Source organism: Penicillium atrosanguineum, assembly GCF_028827265.1.
Source record: "Penicillium atrosanguineum strain IBT 20685 chromosome Unknown utg000004l_segment0_segment0, whole genome shotgun sequence".
NCBI classification, from domain to species: Eukaryota; Fungi; Ascomycota; class Eurotiomycetes; order Eurotiales; family Aspergillaceae; genus Penicillium; species Penicillium atrosanguineum.
The window spans coordinates 250,898-271,829 of NW_026623136.1; the positions used below are offsets into that span (position 1 = coordinate 250,898).

Sequence of the window (20,932 nt, forward strand, 5' to 3'; positions counted from 1 at the left end):
CCTTTAAAGATAAGCGTTGGTGGAAGCGCCCACCCCGAAGCGTTTATTGACTCAATCGCAGTCACTCACTCGCGGTTTCCTGGCTATAAAACTGATCTCCGACCGTAGTATTCTGATCGAGTGATCACTTTTTGGGCCGTACAGAGGCCCATCGCGAAGCTAGTCTCATCAAAATTATAGATATCGTCTGGTAGGATACCGTATTGCTGAATTGTGGCTTGTACGAGGTCAAACCACGCTCGAATGATCTTTGGATCCTCTTGTTCTGCTCGCTGATAATTATATCGTCGGGAAAAGCGAGATTTAAGTTCTGGGCGTCATTTAATAAAGTTATATACCCAATTTTTGCTAACAGTCTGGATGGGGGTAGAACCGCGCGTTACAAGGAGAATATTCGCCATATCTCGTACATGAGCTTGTGTAGGGGCTGCTCCGCGTAGATCGAGCGATAGAATCCGTTTTTGAAGCGTCTCTTCTTCAATATCTGTCAGTTTAAGACTATTTGCGCGAGTGTCAGCGCGATTTGTAGTACCGCGTAGTCGACGGCGGAGCGTAGCTTCAGGCACATTAAAACGACGTGCCGTCTCGCGTATAGAACTGATTTCTTTATTCTGAATAGCCTGTATAGCAATTGATATACGGCCCTCTTGCTGGATAGAATCTTGGCTTGATCTGACGCGAATTGGAGGCATGGTGCTTGATAGAAGATGAATGGACGCGCGGAGACGCGAAAAAATGGGTGGGTGCGTCACTCGCTTGGGCGCGTCACTCGCTTGTGAACCACGTTATCCTCCGCATATATGCTTATGTCATCGTCTGGGTGGTCAATCGATGTTTCATGCGGGCAAAATGATGGATAGTCGCTTTCATCCTTTCTTCGTCTTGGCCGCTCCTGGTTCTCGATTTGCTGCCTTTATGTTTGTTACAGCACTGAACAAATAAACCACTATACTACAGTGGGTCTGCGGTATCGAGAGTATTCAGGGTAGAGATTCTAACCTTTCTTCGTGAGAATCTCGCAATCGCTTCCAGCTCTGGATGGCACATGATACCAGCTGTAGGCATCAGGCATCATTCTTTTACTGACAGTCTTGTCAGGCATCGATGCAGATGAACACTTCCATATGCCCCTATACCGAGACGTTCCCCCTTCTTCCACCTATCGCTTCTTTGCCTCGCGTCTTACGACAAAATTAAGAACCGAGTCTACCAATCGCATCTCCCCAAAAAGTACTAACTAGTGCATAGAATCTCATGGGTGGACCCGGCCCGCCCGTTAGCGCCATCCCGGAATGGTATCCTACCGTTTGCAGGTGGAGCAAGGGTGTAGGCATTCTAGCGGAGAGATAGGCAGAAATACCAGAGATTTCTTATGGAGGCACTTAAAAAAACGGAATGAGTGCACTACGCAGATCGACAAATGCTAGATGATCAGGCCATTAGATGCCGAAGGGGTTAGGCACTAGAGGTAAAGTAAAAAAAATAGAAACCACAAAAAGTCAACTATTCTCTGATATGTTTTCAAACCAAAATATAGCCGCATCAAAGAGTAATATGATGACTGGTGTAGGAACAGCCCTCACATCCTGAATCAGTCCGCATCCACATTCCCCAGCAAAGTGGTCAACGTCGGCTTCAACCCCGAGATCTCCAGCTCATCGTGAACACTGCGGACGTAGTAGTTCCACCTCAACGTCGGCACAAAAGCGGTAATCTTGTTAGAGCCATGATGCAGGAGTGGGCCCATATCAACCTTAAAATTGGCGAAATCCAGGGTCTGCACTGCTTGGACGTTGAGGAAGAGTTTCAGACCCTGGGAGGTTGCGGGTAGTCGTAGTCCCAAGTGTAAGTATACGTTGCATATCATTGACTACAACCAAAACATCGCCTGTTTCTTTCGAAGGTTGAATGATCAATATAACCCGCGGGGAAACTTGAGCCTGTGCAAATGTGTACTGATGGCGCCCACGGATTCTTTTAGGGACAGTCGTGATCGGCAAGCAAGAGGAGATCGGCCTTCCATGGCTTCAGCAGTTTCATTTCCCGCATTGAATGCCCGTAGACCGCTCTTTCATTATTCCAGTAGTCTCTTCATCTCCGAATCCTATTTCTAATATTCAAAGCGTATAGAACTGAAACACTGTAAAGCTTGACTATTTGCATTCGACCTGAGATTACACTTGCTATGATGCTTGAATGTTGTTGCCTTGAACGAATTGACCATCCGCCAAGGTAATACACATATATGGATATGAGGGAGAAGAATATAATTTAAGAACTGATATGAGATCTAATGTCAGGGGTATAAGAGAGAAGAGAAGAATAAAAAAGCGCAAACGCCAATTTACAGACTGTCTAGAGCCAGAAATTTCCATCAAATGCCGAGGGGAACGTAAACAATCCCTCGTCCATCATGCTTCCTAACGCGAACAGGTTATCTGGATCGAATGTTTCTTCCACGCCTAGTCCGGTCTGCATGCTCATCTGGCCGAGGGGCATGTTTACTGACATGTCCACGTATGTACCGCCCATCGTGGACGGCACTGTGTAGAGTGCTCCGCGCTCTGTGGGTGTGAAGGGTTGGTAGTAAGCGCGACTTCCCATGTTTGGATCAGTGTGGCCAGACATGGATGGTGTGAAGGATGGTGTTGACCATGATGTTGTCGGTGCTTCCGCTGGGCCGTAGGTGGTGCCTCCTGGTGTCGGTGAGTTGGACATGTTTTGAGTCATGGTCGCTGGTGAGTAAAGTGATCCCTGGCCGGAAGGGGGACGTTGCATGAGTGAGCCGTTGAGTTGAGCTCGACTGGATTGATTCCCTGTTGCGACTTCGCTGAGAAGATCGAGAGGTGTCGCGCCTTGTTTCATCTGGTTTTGCTGCGGTGTTGGCTTGTCGTCTTGTGTGTCTGAGCGCATCTCGGTTCCGAAGATCTCGCGCAGTGCTGGTCCGTTCTCCTTCTTCTTGACAAACCAGTTCCGCAACATCATGATAATGTTTCCAAATTTGGCTGGGGCCCGACCTGCGTCAAGAGCTGCGGCAGTGCGGTAATGGTTGATGACTTTTTCGAGGTACCATTCGAGCTTCAGGCTTTGCATATCGATGACTTGGCCGATGCGCGATTCACTCGCAGTCAAGAGGGAGTAGATTTTGATCAGGCTGACAACAGGATATGATGTTCGAGCCAAAGACACAGTCGGCAGGCATGTAAGGCGCTGCGGCTCGACTGAAAGTATGGCGTCCAAGCTCTGATGGATTGCGTTGATGCATGTGGTGAGAGCATCGATAAGCGGTGCAAGAGCCGAGGCAGGCAAGTCGCTATTCTCCGGAGTATAGGGTATGACACTGTCCTTGCAGTCGATACTCATGGCACTTTCATGCACAAAAAGATTGACGACGTGGAATGTATGTGCCAAGGGAACTTTAGATATTAGAAAAGCATGCAAAGTCGATAGAAAATAACTTACTCGTGAAGAGATCCCCTGGGATATCCTTCTTCCATTGTGTTAGCTGATTGTTAAATGCCTTGATTGTATATCGTGTTTTGCTGTCTGCAAACGAGGTCGTAGAATCAGGGTCATCGCTCAATAGCTGTACTCCTGACTCCTCCATGATAAATCCAAGTTTGGCCCACCAGATAACTTGCCGGTCAGATGGCAAAGCGTCGGGGTGGGTTTCCAGTACTTGAAGACAATCATCCATGTATGGATGCCATCTGACAAGATGGGTTCTCCTCAAAGCAGTGGTCACCCTAATTATGTTAGGTATTTTCAAACAGTTCAACACAGGAAACTCACTGAACGGCCATAAAATAACATCCCAACCAGGTTCGTCTCGCTTCGGGCCCTTGAATATCGACATTCGGGCCCTGGGGCTTTTTGATCAGAAGTTCTCTGAGACGCGCAAAGGGCTTGAGGTCTCCCTGAAGCCGGCGGTTTAGGCCAATGTCCATGGCCAAGACCACGGCCATATGGATGAGCTGATAAAATTTGAGCTCTTCAAGATTATCTGGAGGCAAGTACCAGATCGCGGAGACCAAAATTGCCTGGATTAGCTCGAGAGACTTCTCACCCTTGATAATAACGCGATCCGCGATTACTTTGTAAGTCTCAGTCACAAGTGGGAGCTGGGCATCTTTGTTGAATTTGCCAACCGCAGTAGCAATAATTGAGAGAAACAAAGTAGGTTTGTCGCGGCGCACGTCTTCCATTGTTGTTTCAGGACGAAACACCACCATGGGCATCTCTACTGCCATTTTGTTGACGTAGTGGTCGAAAGCAAGATTGGCCGTTTCAATGTCAATGAGTCCTTTATCGACAACATCCGCAAACTCATTGGCAGCCTCAACCTTCGGCGGTGCAGTCTCGCCAGCAAAAGGACCACGCCATTTCGAGACTGAAGGCTTGTGTATTTGCTCTGTAGGTGGACTATCAGAAAGGGAATACTGCGATGCCAAAAGCTCGTCGTGGCTGCGCTTATTCCCCGCCACGTGAGAATCTCCAGAGAGCCATCGCCCTGAGGCAGGCTGTTCTTCTCGAAAATATTGTGACTGCTGCGCTGGAGGCGCCATGGCAATTGCATTACTGTGTGATTGCTGTAGCGTCGCAGTTAGGGCATCAATCTTGCGCTCGAGCTCCGTCACCCGACTATCCGTCTTTTTCTGGCGTTTCCGAGTCGGCGCCGTCACTATACATGTACGACGCGCTTTGGCGCATCGCTTACATGGTGCATCAAGGTTGTTTAGGTCCGGGTCACATCGCACCTTGAGCTGGCGACAGGGCTCACAAGCCCGAGACCGTTTGAGATCCACTTGATGATCTTCAGGCTCAGTGGAGGTGGCGGCAGGGTGCGACCGCATGGGGAACTCGGCCCTATTATCCGGGGAAGCACCCCCTTGAGAATGCATGGCCATGTGCGACGGTGGCTCCGGGTAGTCGGACATCGCGGATGGAACGGCAAAAGCAATCGCCGGTCACGTCAAATTCCAGCGGGGCTGGTTGCTCGGCTTGGAGCCCCTGAGCTGCAGAATGTTAGCCTATTTGTCGTTGGAGCCATTGGATTTAGAGAGCCCATCCGGCAAGAGGTCGAGCTTACAGTGTGAATGAAGCCCACGAGGTGACTGTTTGTGCCTCACGAGCTTGAGCGGAGCACGGTGAATGCAAGCACCGACCGCCGATGCAATGTTGTCTTGAGTTGCCCTGCGAGTGGCTGCAGCAGTTTGATTATAAGCGGAGCCAAACCAACACCTCTAGCAGGAGTCAAATAAGCCCTTGACTCGAAAATCAAACGGACTTTGGAAACCCGAAGTTGTTTGACATCGCAGTTTCGTTTCAAGCGGGCGACGACGGTCTTGTCAGCATGACACGTGACCAGACTCAACAAGCTGATCTGACACCAGTTCGATACAGACGCGAATAGATCTAGTCGTGGGTTGGAACGTCTTTCTATGTTTGTGCTTTGGTTTCTTCACAAGTACGCCGTGTCACGGTTTACGGATAGGTTAAAAATTATGCTAGGTTCATTTCATCATCACATCATAGGCTAGTAGTACACAGAGCAAAATACATATCCTCACCAGCGCCCCTCTGCGTATTGAAAATAAGAAATAGTAACTCACCAACTGAGTTACGTGTCGAGTTGAAGATGCCAAACAATGGTGTGCCGAGTACATGTGAGCTTATGAGGACACCTTATGCAACGGGCACTCCGGCTTTCGCTTGAACCAGTCGACAATACATCCCCTGTGGAATTTGCACAGGCACTCAAGACGGACAAGATCCTGGCCAACTTCATAATCCTCCATACAGATCGAGCACTCTGCCGCTTCGCTGAGTCCGCTAAGACAGTCCTTTTCCGTAGCCATAAATGTGACCATACGAGCGACTGCGGAGGCAGGAGACGGACTCAACAACGAGGGGCTCAATGTCGAGGAGTCCTGTGGGGCGGGCGAGACACGGCTTTCGATACAGTGCACAATATGAGCCTCTCGAGAGGCATCGGGTGCGTCGGCGCTAAGAGGAGGGAAGAGGGCACCACATATCGGGCATAGGTCGCGCTCGCTTACAGGAGGAGGGGCTCTCCTGGTGGAGGTGCTTTGTGCTGGTGCAGGCCAAGCGGCACCAGAAGAATGTAATGCAGGGGGGCCGGTGAATCGACGACTGCCACGGCGAGTTTCGTCCTCATAAGCTCGACCTTGATTGTAAGGGTAGGGGTGGCGGCTATCGTGAACAGCTTCCTGACGCAGCGATAGGCGGCGGTACGATTCAAACGGGCGTCGTTCCTGACGAGTGTCGTCCTGCAAGTAATTATTAGCCTGACGCACTGGCTAGATTATAGCAACTAGAACTTACTGGACGTATAGCAGACTGACGAGCAGAGAGCGGAAGCATGGTAGAAGAGAGTGACTGGGTCGACCGGTGACCGTGAGGCCGTACAGGCGCGTAGTTTAGGGGGTGAGGATTTGGGTCGGGGACGCAGGGATTGCAAAGTCGTACTTCTTCACCACCTCCCAGAGCAGGATTTATAAGTGATGAAGACACAGGTTCTTCTCCAGTGAGATCAACGATTTGGCGGGGTAGAGGTATTGGCGGAGATGTGGGAAGTGAAGAAGAGTCAGGCGGACGCACAATGTACTGCCTGGGGATGGTAATTCGGTGAGGGGAGCAAGCAGCACAAACGACGCGGCCGCACTTCCGGCAATGATGTTTTCGATACCAGAGCTTGAATACTGTGCCGCATATCGGGCATTCCGAGACTTCTGAATCAGGCTGCCATCTGGGTAAGTCTGTTTCCGCTTCAGGGTTCTCATCGTACTGGCTGGTGCCACCTTGCCCTGCCGATAACTCATGACCTTGTCCGAAGAAATCAGACATATCATGGTTTGTCAAGACAGACTGTCTTGATGCCCGTCTTGAAGACGCCGGTGAGCCCGCGTTCCCCGCACCGAGACGAGGAGTCCCTTCAGCTGGATGGTGTGGATGGCCCTGTTCCTCGCGAGAGACTGAATTCCTGCGGCCTTGATCAGGGGGAGAAGATGTTATATCGATTGCCGTTGCGTATGACGACCCCACAGTGGAAGAGCCAGCTCCTGACGATGGGACGATCATGGATATCGATCGGTGAGGAAATGCCTCTCGAGTAATGGCTTCGCGAGAGGGTGCTTCTCCGGACCGAGTACGTTGCAGACGAGGATTTTCTCCAAGACTTACCATCCGTCGCTTGCGATGTCTTGCTGGGTGCGAAGGCATCGGTCTAGTGAGATCAATCATGGGTCCTGCCCTTGATGGTGCCACGTCGGGGTGGCTCGTTTGCCGGGAGACTTCTGGTACGTCCTCCATATCTTGTGTGCTTCCGCGGCGATGTTCACCCCCTGGATATTGTCCATTATGGGTGTCTCCCTCGTCTGCGACCCTAAAATCCGTGTGGCGTCCAGCGCCCAGCCCTTCATTATCTTCAACAGTTCTGGATCCGCCACTCTCGCCAGCGGAGAAAGGACCTGTCGAGGGGGGCGTTGATGATGCAGTACCTGAGCCAGACATCATAGAGCTCTGTTTATATCCAGTTGATGTAATCAATCTCTTAATTTCCTTGTTGTCATCGAGACTTGTCTCGAGCATCCAGTGTCTAGTTGGTCATGGAGCCTTCGAGGGCGATGTTCTTCAAACGCGTTGGTGATATATTTGCGATGCTTCGGCAATGAGCGAGAGAGGTATACGGCGGGTAGGTAGCGATTGTCGAACGCGAAAGTGACGATTGAATGAGAGATCGCTCAAAGACACAAGTCGCTGGAATGTCTCGTGACCCCTTATCGACTAGAGAAAGAGGTGGAAACACAAGGGCGATGGTGTGACAACAATAAATCAGGCAGTAATTCAATAAGTGATTATAATATGTTGTCCGTGAGCGCTTGACTGGATTAACTGACTGGAGATACAGCCGTCACCAAGCCGGAGATCATGCAAAAGGTGAAGTTTGGGTCCGGATTGCCTTATCAGTGGGGCCTTGAGCCACTAGGGCGGTGAGTCGCAAACACGGTCAGCAGTGGCAAAACCGGGCCGAGACTGAGATATATTCGGCTTCATCTCCGGGACATCTATATCTTCTAAGATTATGGGGATTACTGTCTATTACCAGGACTACCTGTTCCTATAGTCGGCATGGGTAGTGACCTTAATTTAAGATCGTTTATTTTATTACTTTTCTCATCTTTTGTGTTATTCTTCCTCATCTTCTTACCTACCTCTCTTCCAAAATTCTTATCTACCAGGCGATTCGATTCCTCCTCTACCGCCAAGCCCGAGATTCCGGTCCTGCTCACCATAATTCTTCTCCCAGGATTGTCGTCAGAGCCAGCTGGCCTCATCCGAATTCCTGACTTCAAGTTATATTGACTTTGATTCACCTCTCCTTGGCCTTTACCTTCACAATCAGGAGCAATATAACTGCAGAGGTTACCAACTTATAGACTCCACATGGGCGAAATATCCCAACATATCGTATGAAGGGTTTGGGCCTTATTTAGGAATGACTAGTCCATGTATGGGGTATCTGGGCGGCAGATATATCGATCAACAAAACAAAAGCAAGTCTTGTGCTTCTCTTCCACAACAGGACCATGTGCAGTCAACTTGGCCTCGACAGACTCCAACAATTCAAGGCAACACAGATAATACGCGTTCATAAGCTTGATGTTCAAATTCTAAACACAGTCTTCAATCATTCGAATGCATTATATCCTCCAAGCTACATCACATATACTAGTAGAATCCCATAAACATATCCAACATTGAACAGGCACCTGCAAAGAATGGTTCAAATAATAGCAAGAAATTAATCACCACTCCATTAAGACCAGGCTTAGTCAAATCCGGTATCACCAAGCTCCAAGCTAAACAACTTTGGAAATATTGAAGAAAAAGAACGCCAAACAAATTTTTCGACACAAGTACCAAGGAAATTCGTCACGGCATCGACCCGATCGAACGATACTTGTTACATGTGCGTGTGGTGGAACATGGATATATTGAATGTACACTACCGGTGCTAGAGAAGGTAGGAGGTAGAGAGGACGATTGGTTGAGGGTGGAGATACATTTAGGTTTCAGGCGGCTCTGTGTTCCCTTGCCCAATCCTGTGCTCGTGCTCGTGTCCGTGTCCGTGTCCGTGCTCTGCATCGTCGACTAGTTCGGCGGCACTGCCGGCCCAGGAGGGCTCTTCGGGACTGCCGTGAATGATGTTGTCTTGCGTCAAGTGGGATGGGACGTAGCCCATGCTTGAGGGGCGGTCTGGGCGGTCTGTTCGGGTTTCGCGACCTGTTCGGTGGGAGGAACTTTGGGAACCGGATGCTGAGGCAAGGGATTGGCCTCGTTCGCGGGATGTTGAGCTGCTGCCGCTGAATGGAAGGCGGGCTGTCGCGGGGGAGGAGGGTTGGAGGTGGTCTTCATCTGGGAAGGTGGGATCCGAGCCGGGTTTTGGCTGGGGGGAGGTTGTTTCGGTGACGATTGGGAGGGGTGCGGCCGGTTCTTCCGTGCCTTCTTGTGCTTGAGTGCGGCGCGAGCCGACTCGGCTGGGGAGTTCGATGCTTCCGACCGAGTTCACTTGGGGCAGAACAGGAGCGCGGGCTTCGTTGGACCGTTGGCCTTCGGGGTCCCCTTCGGAGTATCTGTATGGCTCCTCTCCGCCAGAGACTTGACGAGAGTGGCCGCCAACCGCTGCATCTTCAGGATCGTCATGATATGGCTCCTCGTTATAGGTGCCCTCATGGAAGAGACCGGGAGGTGGTGCCCGAGCACTTCGGACGACCTCGAACCCCTTTCCTTTGTCCTTGGTCTTGCCTTGGAACATGTTGCGGAACCAGCCCGTGGCAGAAGAGACGGGGCCTGTGGGATCTGCAGGTCCCGTCTTCAACTTGCGAGTGCCGGTATGCGATAGTGGAGGACCGCGCACGCGATAATAGAAGTCCACCTCACGCACGGCATAATCCTTCCGCTTCCGAGGATCCTCCAATTCCAGATCATCCTTGGGAGCTGGCAAATAAGCTGGCGTTGGCGTGCCTCGTCCCGACATTGGCGTTGCGAACTCCAAATCCTCGTCCGTATTAGCCCGGCTAGACTTCATGAAGCTCCTTGAGCTTCTTTTCCCCTTAGGTGGAGGCTCAATCGGTGAGTCTGGCTGGGATGACGTTCGACGCCCAGGTCGAGGCGGTCGATAGTACGGATCCCGAGGATGCGCGCCGATGAAGGTGCTGCTATTTGGTGAGTCACTGGGGAAGCCAGCTCCGGTGTACGCAGTGGGTGACTGCGTATATAGGCCACCACTAGCAGCGCGGCTGTGTGTGCCACCTTGGGAGCTGGCATACTCGAGTACTGCACTAGCGCGTCCCTCGCTAGCCGTAGCACGGTTCAACAGCAAGGCAGAACTGCCCGATAGACTGCGGGGGCGGGACCCGTCAAACTGAGATGACATACGATCGTCAACGTGTGCGAGCATAGCTGCCTCTGATCCGAGGCTCTGGCGTGTGATATCGCGATTCGGTGCCCGTCTTGACAGTTGCCGCATACCTAAAACCTTAACCAAGCCACCACGAGTAGCACCACCAGCACCAGCGAGTCTGGCCAAGACCTCAATCAATGTTTGAAGAGCGTTCAGGAAGAATCCAAAAATAAGAACCAAAGCATGCAGCACGAGAATCACATAACCGACCCATCCGCGGGTGGCGTTTGAGACTGTGAGAGATGGAACAAACACAACACTAAGTATAATCGTCAAGAATCGAATGATGGAGAAAACGCCGTGGTAGAGGTTCATGTGCGTCGGTGCAGGGAATGGGCGAAATGCTATGAGCGTGAGCACAGAGACAACCTCACAGATAGCCAACATGACAACCTGAGCAATTCCAGAGGGCTGTAAGGCTCCAATGGCCACGCCACGGGCAAAGTTGAGGAGAATTGGAACCATGGCGAATGCCGCGGCATCGTCACAGTAGGTGTTATACAGTGGCCCGTATAAGAGCACTGTCGGAAGGTCGTCGAAGAGATGAGACTTGGGACGAGTCGATGCAATGACACGAACCATCCAGATTGAGAAACATATTAGAATCAGGATGACGAGTGCCGCCAACGCAACGCTGTAAGCTGGAGACCCGCTAGCAATGACCAGCTGGAAGAAAGAGAGCGAGATAAGGGGGAGGAGCAGGTAGTTAAATACAACGCGAATGATATTGCCAACGGTGAAAGGCATATTCTTTGAACGCAGATCCTGTTCTGTGTTGTGTGCCAGCTCACGGAGGAGCCAGCGTATCCCAAATCCAATTTGGGTCAGGATCGTGATGCAAATCAAGATGACTAGTAGCCAGACTATCATGCCCGGCCAAATATCGCGCGCGGTGGCCATTCCCACCAATTGATTCATGCGCTCGAGTCCGTAGGTCGCGTTGACCGCATAGACACCATCTACAACCGGGTTATAGCCTCCATCGGGATGGACAAAGCTTTGGTTGAACATGAGAACAGACCAAGATCCGTGGCTGACGGCTGGTTGAAAATACCCGGGGTAGTCCAACGACAGAGCGCCTGTCAGCACGACGTACTGCAGGTACTGCAGGCAATCTGCAAATCCAGGTGTCATCAGTCGAAGAACATCCTCGTCGCGCCCGTAATTGCTCGTCCATCGGAAAGGATCCGTAGTTCCCCATGGGCTGTACATAGCAGCAGTCACCGTTGCAACTCCAACCAAGATCAGGATAACCATCGGCACGAAAGCCAAGGCATTTCTGAGGGTCGCGCCGAAGTCTGGTGTGATCGGTATCGTTATGCAACCTATCTCCGCTGCATCTGCGTCGCCGGATCGGATGATTAGAGTCGGGGTGATGGTAGAAAAGCGATACGTCGAAAGCATGTCATGTTGGACAGAGAAAGCGCGCAAGGTGCCCAAGTCACTCCTAGGGAGAATTGTGCGTTAGATAAAGATGAAGCGTGAGGGAAGAATCCACTAACAAGTTGTAGTTGAAGACTGGGCCCAGCGGGCACTCGCCCTGCGTGACAGAATCGCAAAACCGCGAGGCATTGGAATATGCCGAAAAGCTCAGCACGTCTAACGAGGTTAGCAGCGTGCTGTACTTGTTGTTCGAACTGCTCAGATCCACGATCTTGCCGAGGGTGTCGTTTGGATTACTCCACGACGAGGAGTTCCACGAGGGATAGTCCGACGTCCGGTCGGCTGTGCCTGTAACATTTCCATAAACCGTCACATTCAGCGGATGTAAAGGGTCGCTCAGGTTGTATCTAACGGCGACATCAAGAGGCACGTATTGGAGCTGCGCCGGGTTAGAGTCGAGGATCGATTTGCTCAGGCAGTTGTCAAACTCTAGCCGCACCGCTGCTGCTGGCGCTGTCCAGAGCAGACAGACCAGAGCAATCCACCATCCTAGTGTCAACCGTGTGGAGGTGGAGGCTTTTCGGGGCCGGTGGGAAACAGAGAGGCCGCGTGGGCAATACGAGCTCGCTGGGGCCGGGTCCCCAGGCATACGCGTCGAGTTGTGACGCATCTCGTCTCTCTCAGGCATCTGGGATGACCTCCTAGGGGAGGTCAGCCCCCGTAGCGAGTAATCGAATCCACGTTGTGTTGGTGTCAGAATTGTTCGGCCCAGGTCGCGTCCGAGGGGCGGATAGGGGACTCGAGGGTGGGTATGAGGGGGAGCAGATCCGAGTCGGAAAGTAGGAAGAGGGGAGAGAAACGTGAGGTACGTAAGTCGAATAGGAGGGGACTGTCGGTGCTAGAGTGACAAGTGTCGGGTGAGTTAGGCACAGGGTGTGTTTTTGCTGCGCCTTGTTGGGTCTGGCCCGGTGGAGTTGGTTATTATTAGCTCGACTTGGAACTGCAGCTATATAGACACACCTAGGGTAATTTGTTAATTGAAGACAGTAGGAATTGCACACTTGCGAGAACTGAAGTCGAATAACAGTCTGCTAACAATCAAAAGAAGGGACAAAGGTACTGTCAAGAGTATCCGGAAATAGCAATCGATCAGCCTTATACTTTTCTCCCTTGCAACATCCGCACGTTGCACTCTACGCTCTGCACTCTGCACTCTTTTCAATTATATCCCAACCCTGGCCCTAATAATTGAGAACTTATGATCCCTAGGTAGTTGGCAGCGGAAGTCAATTTGCCATTTCTGTTTCACCCCGCTGCTGTCTCACTCGCTGATCCCGTATCCACGGGATTCCACCTGAAAGCTCGCCGATCAGGGTTACAACTTGTCCTTGAGACACGGCCTGAGCAAGAAACCATGATTCGATCCAATAGCATGACCATGGCCCTTCCCCATCTCGTGATGTCTCACTGTGGGGGACGTGGCTGGGTCTATTCTCTCCGAACACGGCCACACCGGGATTCAGGGTCTTGCTAGGGCAAGCCACAGAGAGCTACTGCTGTACGAGACCGCGGTTCCATCTTGGCACCAATATAGTGGCATTCCCCATCGTTGAATATGATATGTCTTATTTCATAGACAATCTCCGAATGTGTTCACTTATTCTCGCACTATTTGGACCTGGAAAGCCACCACCTTATTACAGAATCACATTAGCGTTATGGATGGGACGCATCCACTCAGCCCGATTAACCCCCGGCAAATGTGAACCATGATCATAGCCGTACTGTATGCCATCTGCTCCCTCAAATCGGACTACCTTCTTCCAATTCAAGACTTCTGCCATCTCCCCTTCTATTCCCCGTCGCGTCTCAACAACGTGAACAGAGTCAGAGCGAACAGCTTGCCCTTCCAACTCCGGTGAATTTTCTGCTGCGTCAAACTAGCCATCGTGAACAGATCCATATCATGTTGGCCTGGAAACCCCGGATCTCTAGCCTTGATAGCCGCCAGTGCCTTATTCCCATGCAGCCCCAGATCAAAATACCAGTTACTAAACTGATTCAACGACGTATCAGAATGTTATGACCTCTACACGTCGGTCCAACACATGCGTGATCCTAACGGTGCCCACAATTCCAACCCTACCACATCAGCATGATCCCTATCCACTTCCAATCTTGACTTCAAGGAATTTACTGATAATCCAAACTCGGAACCAATGGCACAGCAGGCTCATCAAGATCAGCAAACTTCCCCTGCGCCCGGCTCACACCCGTCACCTATATCAAGATCAACCAGCAATTCTCACCATCAAGTCAAGAAATAGAAAAAAACAACATGCACAATCACTAAGCTGCGCGTACCCACACCTCTCGCAAAACTCCCCAGCCCATCCATAAGTATTCTTCCTCGCATGAACAACAATCCCCCTTCCCCCGTCTCTTCGCAACCTACGGAACCATATCCCGTCGAATCCGAAGCCGATCCAGAACAGCACGCCTACACCCATCCAGCAAAACATCCGCATCTTCAAGCTGGGTTCTGAATTTCAATTTCCCTTCAACCCTCTTCAAAACAATGTCCGATCCCAGTTTCCGTGTAGCGTGTCGAGCATTTGAATTGTTGCTTCGGGTATACCACGCGGTGAGATCCGGAGGACGTCTGCGCCGGAGAGGGAGAGAATTTTTGAGATGCTTGGTCCTGCTATGACGCGGTTCCTGTCTAGGACTTTTATTCCTGATAAGGGTCTTTTGTCAGGGTGGATGGGCCAGGGCACTATTCATGGGTGCGTTTGGGATTCAGAGATGTGGTTGTCTTGGGTCTGACTTTGATGATCGGGGACTCTGGTGAGAGTATAACTATAATGATTCTTTCCATGATCGACGACCGTGTACTGTAGCGCCGAATTTGTCTTATGTGTAGCAGATTGTGTCAGATCGGCACCAGAGGGGGCTTGCTTCGATGAGTTGCCATTGTGTTGTTTGAGACGGCGGTTTTGTAGATCTGTTCGATGGTTTGTGGTGCATGTTAGGTTGGGGCGATGTTGGTGGAGATTTAGCATGTAGAGGGCGTTTGTTGTGTTTAGACTGCCGTGAAGATGGAAATAGAAGTTGTCATTTGTTTTTTATATATTTATTTATTGCGGTTTAAGTTGGGATGTTAGATCTAAGACCTCTGGTTTGAAGCTCTGGGTTGTGGTTTGTGGGGATATATTTGGTAGACAAATCTACCAGATGCAAGATTTCGGTAGGGTTCTCGGAATTTCCGAGGTCCAGGTTTAGAACGCGTTTTTTGATTGATGATTCCCATATACTCTTTCTGTCCACCATCATGATCAGTGCGCATGTTGGGTGTAGTGTTGCGCTGTGCACGCTGATTGTTAATTCTTGTCTGGTAAGATGGTATCGCTACTCTGAGATTGTAGCGGAGAATGCGCCTAGTAGAGCCCAAGATGCTGAGCGTAATTCGGATGATTTGGCTGAGGCTGGTACAGGTGGGGTTAAATAAGCCTCGACGTGAGGATTGTCGGGTTCAGGAGGGTGTATACACTTGGTGGCAGGTTGAGTTTAGGATTTTCTTGAAGATGCTGGATGAGGATGCGGTGCGCCTCGGTGGCGATGGTAGGAGGCTCTGTTTCTGTTTACTACGAGTCTACGAGAATTTGGTCTGTAATTTCTTTCTAAGTGACTTAACCGTGTATCCTGAGGGCCGTTGGAGTCGGGGTTGTAGACTTCTGTGGTGGTGCGTGCATCCTGGGTTTTAAGTCTACTGCAAGAGAGCGAGCCCGTTGGGGGGGTTGACTCCATATGAAATGCAAACTAGTGTTCGCGACGACTTTAAATGTCGGAGTCAACTGTTAATGTCGAGATAAGTCTAGCCGATTCATGACCTGCATGGAGGCGCACTGTTGCGCGGTCCCAGTGGATGGGCCCACGAGTTCTCAAGGATAAATTTAGAGCGGGGAGATCGTTGTCTCAGCCGAATAATTAATTATAGACCGTTCGGCGGGTAACATCGAACCCATCCCACTAGAATCGATGGAATATATCCGACGAATAGTGGATATAGCGAGTATGGGGTGCAGGATGGCCTCAGCTGACGATCACGCTAGGATTTCCTCTTGGTGTACGACGCCTGTCCTACGGCGGAGAGCATGCCCTTGAGAGGCATTCGACAATGTAGCGGTGACGCTGGGATCAAGTCAATCTTATGCTTAGATGGGACATGGGACATGCCTCAAAGGGATTGCATGCCAACGTCCCCTGCATCGGAAGGACGAAAAGGGGAAGCCGCAAGAATGGGACATCCGATCAACTGCCAGATTAGCACGGGCTTTTTTTAGGCTCGGGCTTGAGCTAGAGACCCGGTGGAAATTGTATACTCCGTGTGTTAAGCCAATGGAGATATGTAGAGTGCACCGGCGCCTCTACACGCACTGTACACGTGTAAATGGTGTCAATCTGGATCGGCACAAGATCACGATTTCTCCAAGCATCTCTGAGACCAAATCAAAACCGAAAGACCTCGTCAGCGAAGACCCGCTGTCCCTCCGTGTTGACCGAATTTAGTTTAGCGGAGTTTCATAATGAGACCCGCGTTGTTACAGCTGATTATTGGTGAGGGTGGTGGAGGTGGAGCACCTGTAGCGGGGAACGTTTGGTGAGTTTGGTGACAAGGTGGCTTTGAGGCTGCTGCAAGGAGATAACGCGTTTGTACTTTAGGAAATATCGAGGATGAAAATAGATAGGAGACTGACCTCGGTATAGGATGGATCGGTACCAAGGATAGTTAGTACCTATGCTATTCCAGTGATACAGTGACAAAGTGACAGGACCCTGCTCCACATCCACCCCCCCCTTATACCAAGCGCAATTTGAGGCATTCTCCTTGATCCACACATCCCCAGACAGCTTTGTTTAATCGTTAGAGTTTAACTACGACTCTTGTGCTGGTTGTTTTCCCCTTAGTCGATCTTATCCTTGACTAGAGGCAATCGCGCCTCACCTACCTCGAAAGTAGCATATGCACTAACCCTCCTCCTCCTCCTCCTTATCTACACATCCCCTTCCCCGCCTACAACTCTTCTAACCCCCTGTCGATCTGAACCCTTTCACCACCGGGGGGGGGGATTAATTCTAAGGAACTGGAACTGGAACTGGTTTTCGACTAAACTGTGGACGTGCGATGTTGACGACCCTACATCCCACCTTCGACATGCCTCCCGATGACCCATTCGCTTTTTTGGCTGAGCAGCCCCAGTCGAAGCCTCAACATATCAAGCCCGCCAAATCCGTGAAGGAGAAGAAATCACTGTGGAAAGAGAAGTTCTTCAACAAAGACAAGACCAGTCGCTCCACCCCCGACAGACAGATTCAGGACTTCCTTGCGACCGCAACAGCTCAAAAAGCCGACCCCAGAGATGCCGCTCCAACCGTGTCCACACAGCGTATTCCTTCATCGCAGGACGTTGCGAATGTCCCTGCCCCTGCTCCTGCCCCTGCTCCTGCCCCTGTCTCTGCCCCGCAGCGCACCTTACCAACGATCCCGCCTTCGAACGAGAACTACTCCGCCTTCAACTTTGCCGACAACAATGTCCAAGTCAAGCGGGCACCGACAATTCTCAAGCCCCGCAAAGGCAAAGGACTGCGGGTCGGCTTTTCAGATCGTGCACCTGAGACGATCGGAGAAGGAGGCGACGAGTCGGAGGTCCCCACGGTCGAGATCTCGCGATCCCTGCAGCGCATGCGCGAGAGACAGGCCGCGCAATCCTCGCAACCACGCCGACTGCCCTCGATGCGTTCCCCGAACCCATCTCGGGAGCACCTACCGACACTCCGAGTCAACACCTCGCTGGCCGATGGTGATGGGCGATCGCGGCGCGCGGACCAACATGTGAGCCCCAGCGCGCAACAGCCCCCCGCTTGTCCAAGACCCGCACGAAGCGGAATTCCTCAGCACCTTACACATCGACAAACCCGGTTCTCGTTTATCTTTTCGAGGGTCCCCCGACTCGCATTCGTTTGCGGAGAGGGTGCGCAATCAGATGCAGGTGGAGGAAGCCCGTGCGTTACACAATCGCTACGAAGATGTCGCATCTCCGACAGATGACGAGGACAGTATCTCCAGCCCTGAGCCCCTGCCATCGCATAGCCCTCGCAGTCCCCGAAGTCTTCAAGACTCGGTCTACGAGACACCTGCTTCACAACATGCACCTTCGGTCACATCGATCGTGCAATCGATTCGCAACCCCCCAAGCCCGGCCGTACATCGCGCTCCAGTTAATGCTAATCTGAGTCCCGTCGACCCCCGCATGCCCCCCAGCCTTACACCAGGAAGCCCGGCCAAGACATCAGCAGGTCCGCCGGTTCCTACTCATGAGCCTCGAACAAGAAATCAGCTGGCTTCTCCGGCGAGCCAGATCAGCCAGATCAGCCAAATCAGTCAGACCAGCCAAGCCAGTCGTGAATCTCCATCCCTGAGCCAGCTCGCGCCTCTGTCCACCCAAACGAGTCGAGAGCCATCCAGAAGCCCCCAGCCGCCCAAGTTTTCATTGCGAAACATTGCCAATCAAGTTGGAGATACCGCGTTTGCTGAATTTAAAGAGTATATCGCTCGATACGACAGTATTCTTCACATGTCTGCAGAAAGTGTTAAGCCATTGATTGAAACCGCTCTGACGGAATGGATTCGAGCCGCTGTATGGTGGTTCCTTAGGGGCAAGACGCGTTTGGAAGGGTTTGCTCGCTCTCGGTCAACAGCACCTCCCGCCTACGCCAAGCAGGCTGTTATTGATCTTGGAAAAGCCCTGTGGATCAACGAGAATATCGTACCCACACACTACGAAGTGGCGAAGTATGGATCCATGAGTGTGGATGCTGTGCTAGCAGTTGTCAATACGACCGGCGATAAGGAGATGGTGGACCTTCTCAGTCTGCATCAGGTCACTATGAACCACCTCCGCTCACTCTCGATGTCTATCAAGCGAAATGATATTCTCTCTATTGTTCTCCGCGACGAGAACTCTCCCAGCCAGCTTGACACCAGTGTCTGGCTCCGATACCCCTTCTTTGCACCTGATGTCTCTGCGGTGTTGTCTGGCAGTGCGACAAGATCGATGTTGGCTGGCAAGCCTTCGAAATCACCGAACATGGTGTCCATGATGCCTCTTGGCGACACCGGTCGGAACTTCAGCTACGGAACCATGTTCGTGCAGGCGTGTGTGAGTTCGGGTGACGACGAAGGCGAACAGTACGCCATGCCGTGTGCATTGACAATTATCCGAGAGCGGTCTGACTGGTACGTTCATGCGGCGATTAGCAGTCAAAGTCAGCTCGTGAATGTCCTTATTCAGTCCGATCGCAAACAAGGACCCACGTGGGAGGACGTGGACTGGGGAATCCGGTCGAATTCCATGCGAGTCAAGTTGCCTCGTGGATTTGAATTGGATGTCATGTTCAAGGAAGAGGACTTCAAGACTCTGTGGAATATTGTTAAGTACACCCAAAAGTCCGAAGCCAGTCTCGAGCCTGAAGCTGGTGAGACTGTGGTCTTTGAGAACACTTTAAAAGTCTTCCAATACATGGACCCGGGGACGCCGAAGGCATTCCCTGCCGAAGCTTTGGAACGTTGTCGTATTCGTTTGTTCGAGCGAACAGTGAGCATCACTGAAGGTACTGGCACTCGGAATGCCCATCGTGGGTTCCGCTTGACCGTACTGACGAGTCCCAAGGTGAAGACTCTCAGTAACGTCCGCCACATCCTGGGCTACGGTACGCCTATTGTGTTCGGTCTTTTGCGGGGAGAGAACGGTGCTCCAGCTCTTCTCCTGAAAGTCACCGAGGACGGTCGTACACGGTCGATGTTGATGACATTCCATGAAGTGGACGAGCGCACACAGATGCACTCTGTGCTTCTCGGGATGCTGCCACGGGAGGGGGAGACCAAGACCCCCGAGATTTCTCTCCGGTCGTATGCCATCGAGCAGCCCGGCGATTCTGGCAGCGGCCGGACAGCAACCACGCAGTTGCAGTTCCCCGCCGGAAACGTGTCCGTCATTGACCAGGAACATGCCTATGTGGAACATGGCTACGGTCCGACCATCTTGTCTGAAAGCTTGAGAGCTTTCATTGCTACTGAGTGGGGGTCTGTTACAGATCGTATCAATTTAGGTAGGTAGCCCCGTCGATTAACGTTGATTATCGTCGAGTTTGTGTTAACCTTTGCAGGGCCCGGAGAACTCAAAATCGCATTGGACGTCAATAAGAAGACCGGCATGAGCTTGTTCCGTTCAGCACAGCAGGATCTGACCGTTTCACTGGCGGACAACCTTGTCCCGTCGGAGATGCCCGAGCAGGTCACCGGGTTTTTGCAGAAGATCACTGCCAAAGCGATGGTTCGCCGGTTAGACTTCGCGTCGATGGAGCGTAAGTCCCTTGTCTCTTTCACTGCATGGTTAACTCTACTAACAAGTTTAGATCTCCATGCGTTCGAACAGGCTGTCACAGGCTTCCAAGTTATCTACGATGGAATCGCCTCTTCATTTACAATCTCTCGCCGCCGCATGGTCGTGCCCATCTACAAGAAGTGGGAAGCCAGTCTGGCCCGCATCCAGATCGTGCGTCAAGAAAAGGTCACACAAATACTCGTCTTCTTCGCAGACTTCCACCATGGCACTTGCATGAACTTTGTACTCAAGGGGACCGACCATATTGAGTCCTTTAACCGATCTGGCAAATTTGGTCTTCGCATTGTTGATGCCAAGTTTGCCCTTCCGAAGAAGGACGATGACCCATCGTCCGACTTTGTGTGTCTGGACATGCCCGAGTACCCGATTGAGCATGATGACATTGCTATCGCCTTCGATACGGAAACCGGTAAGTCTCATTCGATCATACTTTGCGATATCTGGCTAATAATTTTACAGACCGTTCAAGCTTCAAGGTGGCCTTGCCTGGATCCGTGCGAGAACCATCCAGAATGGGATCTCTACGCCGATAAACACCCTCACTTCTCCTTTCTCAATTCATATTATTCCATCACCAAATTTTCATGTCATGCTCCCA

At 51.4% G+C, this 20,932-nt stretch overlaps 5 protein-coding genes across 5 annotated transcripts; 1 reads left to right on the plus strand and 4 right to left on the minus strand.

The window, feature by feature from the left end:
- Window positions 1-1,591: 1,591 nt before the first annotated feature.
- N7443_005401 (t-SNARE) lies at window positions 1,592-1,867 on the minus strand (the record flags this gene model as incomplete). The annotated part of the gene is made up of 1 exon (XM_056885457.1): window positions 1,592-1,867. One exon carries the CDS (start codon window positions 1,865-1,867, stop codon window positions 1,592-1,594), a length of 276 nt encoding a protein of 91 aa, XP_056740905.1.
- A 488-nt stretch (window positions 1,868-2,355) lies between these two features.
- N7443_005402 (putative C6 transcription factor (War1)) lies at window positions 2,356-4,937 on the minus strand (the record flags this gene model as incomplete). Its single annotated transcript, XM_056885458.1, has 3 exons — window positions 2,356-3,416; window positions 3,463-3,746; window positions 3,793-4,937. 3 exons carry the CDS (start codon window positions 4,935-4,937, stop codon window positions 2,356-2,358), a joined length of 2,490 nt encoding a protein of 829 aa, XP_056740906.1.
- Window positions 4,938-5,672: 735 nt separating this feature from the next.
- Window positions 5,673-7,611, minus strand: N7443_005403 (phosphatidylinositol-3-phosphate-binding ubiquitin-protein ligase; the record flags this gene model as incomplete). Its single annotated transcript, XM_056885459.1, has 2 exons — window positions 5,673-6,290; window positions 6,346-7,611. The coding sequence occupies 2 exons, from the start codon at window positions 7,609-7,611 to the stop codon at window positions 5,673-5,675; spliced, it is 1,884 nt and encodes a 627-aa protein (XP_056740907.1).
- A 1,477-nt stretch (window positions 7,612-9,088) lies between these two features.
- On the minus strand, window positions 9,089-12,557 carry N7443_005404 (uncharacterized protein; the record flags this gene model as incomplete). The annotated part of the gene is made up of 2 exons (XM_056885460.1): window positions 9,089-11,933; window positions 11,989-12,557. 2 exons carry the CDS (start codon window positions 12,555-12,557, stop codon window positions 9,089-9,091), a joined length of 3,414 nt encoding a protein of 1,137 aa, XP_056740908.1.
- A 4,527-nt stretch (window positions 12,558-17,084) lies between these two features.
- N7443_005405 (uncharacterized protein) lies at window positions 17,085-20,867 on the plus strand (the record flags this gene model as incomplete). Its single annotated transcript, XM_056885461.1, has 5 exons — window positions 17,085-17,730; window positions 17,774-20,038; window positions 20,096-20,293; window positions 20,345-20,743; window positions 20,794-20,867. 5 exons carry the CDS (start codon window positions 17,085-17,087, stop codon window positions 20,865-20,867), a joined length of 3,582 nt encoding a protein of 1,193 aa, XP_056740909.1.
- Window positions 20,868-20,932: the final 65 nt, after the last annotated feature.